General features: G+C 47.0%; 2 protein-coding genes across 2 annotated transcripts; one reads left to right on the top strand and one right to left on the bottom strand.

Annotated features, from left to right (window-relative positions):
- LOC144152079 (uncharacterized) lies at window positions 1–5,405 on the top strand. The gene is made up of 6 exons (XM_077683288.1): window positions 1–141; window positions 979–1,163; window positions 1,908–2,070; window positions 2,139–2,265; window positions 2,396–2,533; window positions 2,659–5,405. The coding sequence occupies exons 1-6, from the start codon at window positions 113–115 to the stop codon at window positions 3,556–3,558; spliced, it is 1,542 nt and encodes a 513-aa protein (XP_077539414.1). The 5' UTR covers window positions 1–112; the 3' UTR covers window positions 3,559–5,405.
- On the bottom strand, window positions 4,168–7,410 carry LOC144153464 (uncharacterized). The gene is made up of 8 exons (XM_077685107.1): window positions 7,083–7,410; window positions 6,907–7,003; window positions 6,712–6,843; window positions 6,453–6,625; window positions 6,054–6,390; window positions 5,814–5,971; window positions 5,428–5,745; window positions 4,168–4,175 (listed from the first exon to the last, which is right to left on the bottom strand). Exons 1-8 carry the CDS (start codon window positions 7,264–7,266, stop codon window positions 4,168–4,170), a joined length of 1,407 nt encoding a protein of 468 aa, XP_077541233.1. The 5' UTR covers window positions 7,267–7,410.
- Window positions 7,411–8,083: the final 673 nt, after the last annotated feature.

Genomic DNA, 8,083 nt, shown 5'->3' with positions numbered 1-8,083 from the left:
GCCTCCGGCATGCCGGCTGCCTTCACATGCGTGTGTGGGTGTTGTTACCTGTAGTTATCTGCTTCCACCGAAGGAAAACACGGATGCATCGTGCCTTCAGCGCATAACTACGATGGATGCACCGAGGGGCTTCCTTGAAAGGTAAGCACTTTGTTACATATACGCTACGTAAGGTGCTACGTTCTGTTCTTCCAGCCAGTGTGTCGTGCCTCGCCAGTAGTCACGCGCCCCGCGTCGCCTTGCTTCCCATTTATTCGTGCCATGCTCGTCCGCTGAAGCCTATTTTATGTGTTATTGAAAGCTTTGCGATGATACAACCTTTTCGCCTCATTTCGTTCTACAACATCGCTGTGCCGTGTTGTGTCGTACTGATGCGCGCAGCAAGTTTACGAAAGCCGCTGCTGTATTTTTTGCGCTGTTTAAGTGCCGATCGTGCATCCCTTTTTGGTTTTTCCAGCAAGCTCGCGGTGGATATTAAAGGATGCTGTAAAAGCTGAACGCGCACGCTGAGTTCATCAGGTTGCTCTTGTAATTTTTTTTTGTAGTTGTAGTGGCTAATAACTTTAAAAAAACTACTCTAATTGAAGGTCGGTCCTTGGGAAGTTCAGCCTTGTTCGTTTTATCAAGCGATGTCAAAAATCCACACAAGGCTTCTGAAACAATGCCTCTACGAAGGAAATCAAGGTGTACTGAAGATGTGCATTGTAATTAATGTGAATAAAAGTAAAGGATTATAAAGGAAATACACTTGGACCAGATATAAAAGCATGGCCAACTTGTGAGCTTTAATTTGATTGGTGAACTCCACAAGTCACTGCGAATGAACTCCAGCCTGTTTTATCGGCCTAACCTTGGTTAATGTACTTGCCATGTCATTGCGTGCATTTTGAACAAGTACATTGAAACAGTCAAAGAATGGGACAATTGTAGTATGGCACTGTGATTGTGGGCTAATGAACTGTTTTGTTTACCTTGCAGGGATCCAGTTTCCCGACCATTCAATTTGGACACTGGAAGAAACTTGAGTTACCAGCCTGGGGCTCACCTCTGGCCTCCTATAAAGTACACAGATATATGCAGCTATTTTTTGGGGAGGCCCTGTGGAGACGGTGAAGCCGCAGATGCGTTCAAAGCTCTGGATGCATACCAGTACGTGAAATCAGGTGTGTACATACCTTATGTTTTACATGTGGTGCAAGTACAGCATATCAGGTTGTCAGATAAATTTGTGACATTTATGAAATACTGTTTCAAGACACACAAGATTAGAAAAAAGGCACCGAAAGATTATTTACAACATGCTCTTATAAATTTACTACACGGTTATTTGAAACGACATTTGAGTTAAGAGAGTTTCACCCATCGGCAGGACAATTTTCAAAAGCAGTTGAAAGATCGAGTGTTCACCAGCCATGTTTTGATGTCGTTACTGCTGCCAAGTTCTGTTCTCGTAACTTAAAAAATAATTACAGAGTTAAACTGGGCCAAAAAATCATTGTGGGTGATGCAATTAAAACTACAGGTGAGTTTATACGCAAAACGCTAAGGAAAGGGCAGTAGCTTGTTTTTTCGTGTTTCAAAGGCATCTGAAAGCCTCCAAAGTTGGTGGTGGTGCTCCTTGGACCCAAACGACATTCCAAACCTGAACTTTTGAAAAATGTGTAGCAGCTGAATGGTGGCATTTGAGTCAAATCACATTCTCTTCAACAGAGTATTCAGTGGTGCATCAGCTATTTACCAGGTGCACTTATTAGTGTTCAACTGTTGATTGCACTTTGCCGTGTAGCACAAACAAGACAGTTATGCCACCTAATAAATGAAAATATAAGCTATTTAGTAGCTCCTGGTTGCGTTTTGTAAACGTGTGGCTAGAACTTCATATGGCAATGCGCAAATGATCTGTGCAGGCAAGGTCCACAACATCATGACTGCTAGGCCACGACAAGGTCTCTGCATTCTGAAAGCCTATGTAGGCCCGTCGCAGCGATCAACGTGCCCAGCATACGAATGCTGGGTACAAGTGGAAGAAAACGGCAACATCCAGGATGCCAGATGCTCATGCATGGCAGGGTGAGCTTTATTTCCCTCTTTTTACTGCTTTCTGCTACGATACGCAACTTATTCATGTGGATATGCAGGTTGGGACGGGTCTGCAGTCATGCGGCAGCAGCTTGCTTTGCTGTAGACTTCTGGACCCAGGTCAACACTCCTGAGCAGGCTCCGACTGAACTGCCATGTTCATGGGTGAAACCTCGCCTGAAAAAGGTATGACGGCAATTTTAGGACTAGTTGCATAACAAAAAATGATACTAATGAAATACACTTAGTCTCGTGACGTGCAGAAACTTGTGTATTGTGAGAAATTTCAGTCACATAGGGTAACAAAATGTTGTAGGTGCAGCCAAAACGGGCAAAGCAGCTGTCATACACACGGCACCGGTATGGTCCGCAGCAGACTGTGCCCCAAAGGAGGAAGCCCTCAGGCCTCAAGGAGCTTCCGAATGAAGAAGTGTTCTTGCAGACACTTCAAAAGGTAATGGTTGCATTTACGGGGGCACATTTAAAGCACACGTGTAATTTACGGGGGCACATTTAAAGCACACATGCAATTTGTTGCTGCCTCACATTACATGTGTATTAATTGTTCGTGTTTTCCAGGTAGCCCCAAATGCAAGAGTGTACACTCTAACAACCCCCAGGCCAGAAGCAGACAGGCCACAGCTGGTAGCACCTGTCAACATGCCCAGTGATGACAGACTGGCAGTGACAGTCGCAACACCACTGTCGATGTTTACCGCACGGCTGTTAGCCCAGAGAGGGCTCCAGAGTGAAAATGTAGATGAGTTGGCGGTGGTTGCTATGCAGAAGTTGTCTATCACTGAAGAAGATGCAAAGGCCATTGAACAGGCCACTTGTGGCCAGAGGAGTGCACCACTGTGGTATTCTCATCGCAAAGGCCGCGTAACGGCATCCATTTTTAAGGATGTATGCCGGTCAAAGAAGGCACGGTGCACAACACTACTAAACAGGATTTTCAATGCCAAAACAATCAATGCACCAGCAGTGCAGTACGGTATCGCCAATGAGGCTGTGGCCAAGGAGAGGCTACTTGGGTACCTTGAAGGCCTGCATTCAAATGCTAGAATTGAAGACTGCGGTCTTATGATAAACCCGAAGTACCCGCTCCTAGGCTGCAGTCCCGATGGGATATTTCGGTGCGAGTGTCATGAGCCTTCCCTTGTAGAAGTTAAGTGCTTATACAGTTTGAGAGACTGCAACCCTTCAGAACTTCTCGCTGAAGGTCCGAAAAAGAATGGCTTTTGCCTTTCAGCCGATGGAAGACTTAAAGTCACCCATGCCTACTACTACCAGGTGCAAGCCCAACTCCACCTGAACTTGGAGAACATACAACAGTGCTACTTCTACGTCCATGTTGAGGGGGGCGGGCACCTGGTAGTAGTACAGAGGGAGGAAGACTTCATGGAGATCCACAACCCAAGTGTAGAAAGTTTCATTCGAGAAATTGTAATGCCAAGAATTATTCTTGGCAAGATATGACTGCTAGTGAAAATGGCCATCCATCAGTCAGGTGAACTGCTTTAAGGCAGGTACAGGTGCGGCAGCCACTGTTCAAGGTAACATGGATCATGTGACCTCTAGGCCACTTGGCAAAAACTGGTTGCGTCTGTTTTCAATTGATTATGAGGTTGAACGCGCTGAAGCTACACCTCGGTTATGAGGCTTGCTGTAGTGGAGGGCTCCGGATTAATTTTGAACACCTGTGGATCTTTCACGTGCACTGGAATCTCGACACAAAAGTTTTCGCTTCCCTCCATCAGAAAAACAGCCACCGCAGCCAGGATCACACCCGCATCCTTGGCCACAGAGTTACCGCGGTGGGTGCTGGTCTGAAAGCGGTACGTTTAACACACTGTATTTCCTTTTTTTTTTTCAGAAATATTGAGGCATTTCCTTTTTTCCAAGCTAGTCTGAACATGTTAGCATTTTATGAACAGCAGAGTGCAATGTTGAATTCCTGAATGGGTAAAATATTGTAAGGTGAGCACATACACAAAGGAAAAAAATCGCATGATTTTTCTATGCTGTGGTGCTGTGTGAAGTGTTTGTGCAGTCGCCAAGTATTTTTCCCGACTGGAAAATTCTGCTTTAGGCTGCTGCATTTTGACGCAAACTTGTGATACGGGACGCAGTGCCAACAGGTCTCATTATTTGTGTGCAATTTTAAACTAGTTGATCACAATGTCAGGCACAAGGTAGCACTGTGCCTATTTTTTGTGACGTGCAGAGGAACAAAATCAAACTGCATTTTTATGAGCCAGCTATATTTGTACTTTATGTGTTTGTTTTGTGGCGCAAGGTCAACAGAAGCCAAAGAGTGCCAAAATAAGTTTAATCATTTTAATTGGTGTTCAAAGGTTGACCACCTAAAACCAAAAAGGGGTCTAGTGGTATCACACGTGTAGAGTGATTCTTTCTTGCATTGTGAATGTACTCGCGCTCAACTAAAACGTGCGACTGAAAGGATGTCCGTTGTCACATCAGGGCAGTGTGTAGCATGTATGGCCTATTCATAATCTGCACATGTATACTTCTGTTTTGTTTTTTTCTGTGAAATAGCTGCCTATTTGTGGAGTTGGTCGTTTCCTGTGTGTCCCACTGTTGCTGCCAGCGTTGTCAAAGTGTCTGTCTCATAAATATACTTGTTTGTTAGGTGTCCTTGTACATTTGAGGTGTGGAATTTTTCTGTAATGACAACATTTCGCAATTGTGATTTCCATTTTTAGGCTTGCATACAGCCTTAGCATTGTGATAATGAACTGTCAGTGAGATTACTTTTGTGCAATTTTACACTAGTCTTTTATTGTGGCAAGCACACTAAAATGGTATTGCTCCTGTTTTTATGTCAGTGCCATTCAAGGCATACAAATGTTATGCGTATTTTTTGTGCAACTATCTTCCACGAATGACCTTGCAGTATGTCAGTGCACGCAAGTTTTTATCAGGATTACAGAAAGGTTGTCTGTTCTACAAGAAATAAAAATGCACAAGATTGTACTGTTATTTTTTGTGCAACTCCAGTCACCAACCTGTCATCTTTGAAATTTCAGTGAGATTACTTTTGTGCAATTTTACACTAGTCTTTTATTATGCCAGTGCCATTCAAGGCATACTAATGTTATGCGCATTTTTTGTGCAACTATCTTCCACGAATGACCTTGCAGTACGCCATTGTATGCAAGTTTTTTTATCAGGATTACAGAAAGTTGGCTGTTCTACAAAAAATAAAAATGCACAACAAGATTGTACTGTTCTTATTTTTTGTGCAACTCCAGTCACCAACCTGTCATCTTCTGTGGCCTGTCTGTACAATACGACTGCAAGAATTTCAAACAAGATAGGGCTTACCTTTTTTGGACAGGGGGGGGCAGAGGTTTGTCAGCCCTGCAACGACCATAATGATCTCATCGTAACAGTCGACCAGTGTGTGGTGCACGCTTCCGGTCATGATGCGCCACTTCTTGAGGTGCCCGATAGCTCGCTCCACGATGATCCTTGTCGAAGAGATTCTTCTTGACGTCGTTACTTCATCTGCGGCCAGTTGCTTCTTGTTCTTTGTAAAGCTAGGCATGATGAGCTGCACGTTGTTTTCGTAGAACTCTTCATACAGCAAAAATCCGCGGTCAGCAAGGACTTGGTCACCTTCCTCTAGCTTGTCCATGAATCCTGCATCAAGAACATTGTTTTTCGCACCAGTAGCAGGTGGCTCCTGTAATGATTGCATGCATGCTCACCGCATGAGAGTGTAAGTTCCTTGTCGGAAGTTCTCCCTCCAAAAGCTTCTGACACGAACATGACTGCACCATGGGTGTTTACGGCCACGAGGTACTTGAGTGTGGTGTCGTGCTTGTAATCGCTCCACACAATTTGCTGCTCGTCCTGGTTGAGTGGTCTGAAAGGCAAAGTAATGCACGACATTTTTCAGCACGGTACTTTGTGCTAGCAATATAAAGTAGGGGAACAAGGTCAACTACCTGGCAATGGACACTTCTGTGCAGTCAATGATGGCACGGAGCCTCGGGAAGTGGTGGAGCTCGTGCTCACCAAGCCAGCTGTGGCACACTTCCTGGCTCGGGAACACCACCAAACTCTTCATAAGGTGATGTACTGCCTCCAGGATACGTCTGAATGACTGACTCACGGTTTTTGGCGTCAAATCAAACCGATACGCCAGGTCACAAAAAGGCACATTGAGACGCAGCTTCATGAAAAACATCAGCAGCTGCGTCTCGTGCGGACATTTGCACCTGGCTGGCGGCAGCACGGGCACGATGCTGCTCAGGATTGCAAAGAAGTGCGCCTTTGACAGTCCTATAAAGAAATGAAGGCTCGGATGCAGCAGGAGATTATACCTTCATGCAAGACAAGCTTACCAGTGTAAAATTGCAGCTTTGCCTCGTCCATGTTTTTGGCAAGCTTGCTAGCTTCACATTTTTCTAACTGCATTCGCAGCTGAAGCACTTGAGCTTCAAGGTTCCGAATGCGCGGCGCGGCACCACATGGCTCTTCATGCGCGGAGTCTAGCTGCATGTCCTCTGTACTAGTGCTGGCAAAAATTACAGGCTGTTAGCGCAACCAAAGTTATGCAAACAACATGCAGTCGCAGAGGCTACATGGACCTCACGTGCACACCTTGCGTCGCTGTGCGTTGGTAGCGGCACGTCGACGGCGTCGGCGTCGTCCTCGCCACTGTCGTTCAAACTTGTGTCGGCGGGCATTTGCGCAAGGGCTCGCTTTTCAGAGAGCGCCTTATGCCTCGCGTAGCTGCAGGCAGGCATGGGACAATTTAGTTAACGTTACATAATTTCAGAAAAATAAAAACGTTACCTCTCGGTCGTCTTTCTCGCCGTCATAACGGACGCCTCGTTGTATGTAAACAACGACGGCACGTAATCCACATGATGCGGGTCCTTGCTAGGGGCGCCTGTGCAAATGCAGTTTTTTTAGACTTCAGTTTCTTGTAGTCGCAACCAACATATAAGGACAATTTTGCAGATACTTACCTGTAACAAAGTGGACTTGGCACAATCTTGCGCCAACGCCGGGCATCCAAAGGGCGCCTTTCGTTGTAGTACGCTTCACTGCCACGGCCCACTTCATTTTACGCTGGGCGTGCCAAGGAAATCTGAACATCCTCTGGCCCTTTTCACTCGCCCCGCTACAGTTAATGGCCGAGCACCCGACCATCTTTTTCTTTTCTAAGCTTTACGCAAGCTCCGAGAAACGCCAACGAGAACCCACACACAACGCTACCGCAGCCATGAAATTGTGAGCTCTCGAACCGGAAGTGGCAGAAGCAGACGACTACCGTGAGCCTTTGCGCTTTTTACCGGTCACCTATGGAGAGCGCGGGGAGGGGGTGGGGGTTGACCGGTGGGTGGGAGAGAGCGCGGAGCAGTGCGTTGGCCCGCCGCTCCCTGTAGCGTGGCACATATTCCCTCCCAGCTTCTCCTGCGCATTTGTTTGGCGTGCCGACGAAGAACCGCGTCTATTCGGTTATAGGCAGTCCAGTCCCCCGCGGAGTCGCTTCACATGGCGCGGCGTTGCGCTTTCCTCCGTGCGGCACGCTGGTTTAGCAATTTTATTTCAGGGACCGGCTGGCCCTCGTTAACTTGGTGCTGGGAGGTGGAGGCGGAGAGCGCGGATGCGATGCTGTCCAGTATGGGCTTGCCACTATCCTCGATGTTTTTGCGGAAGTCGGCCCAGCGAACGATGCTGTACTTGCGGTGCCGTGGTTTTCCCCTGACACGGGCCGTGATTTTAATGGGGTGGTGATCTGAGCGCCAGGTGTCCGGCTCTGTTTCCCAGTTGTACAGGCATCGCTCGCTGGCCAGCGTGACATCAATGCAAGTCCGCACTCCACCGTTCCGGACGAATGTGTGTGCCCCTGTGTTTAGAGGGGTTAGGCCGGTGGATCCTAATTGTTCGGCCACTCTGCGACCCCGTGAGGTGACCGAGCGGCTGCCCCAGCAGTGGTGGTGCGCATTGAGGTCCCCACAGAGAA

The sequence above is a fragment of the Haemaphysalis longicornis genome, unplaced genomic scaffold (genome assembly GCF_048455015.1).
Source record: "Haemaphysalis longicornis isolate Haplotype H1 unplaced genomic scaffold, Haemaphysalis longicornis Haplotype H1 scaffold_9, whole genome shotgun sequence".
Taxonomy (NCBI): Eukaryota; Metazoa; Arthropoda; class Arachnida; order Ixodida; family Ixodidae; genus Haemaphysalis; species Haemaphysalis longicornis.
This window is presented reverse-complemented; position numbering and strand designations above follow the sequence as displayed.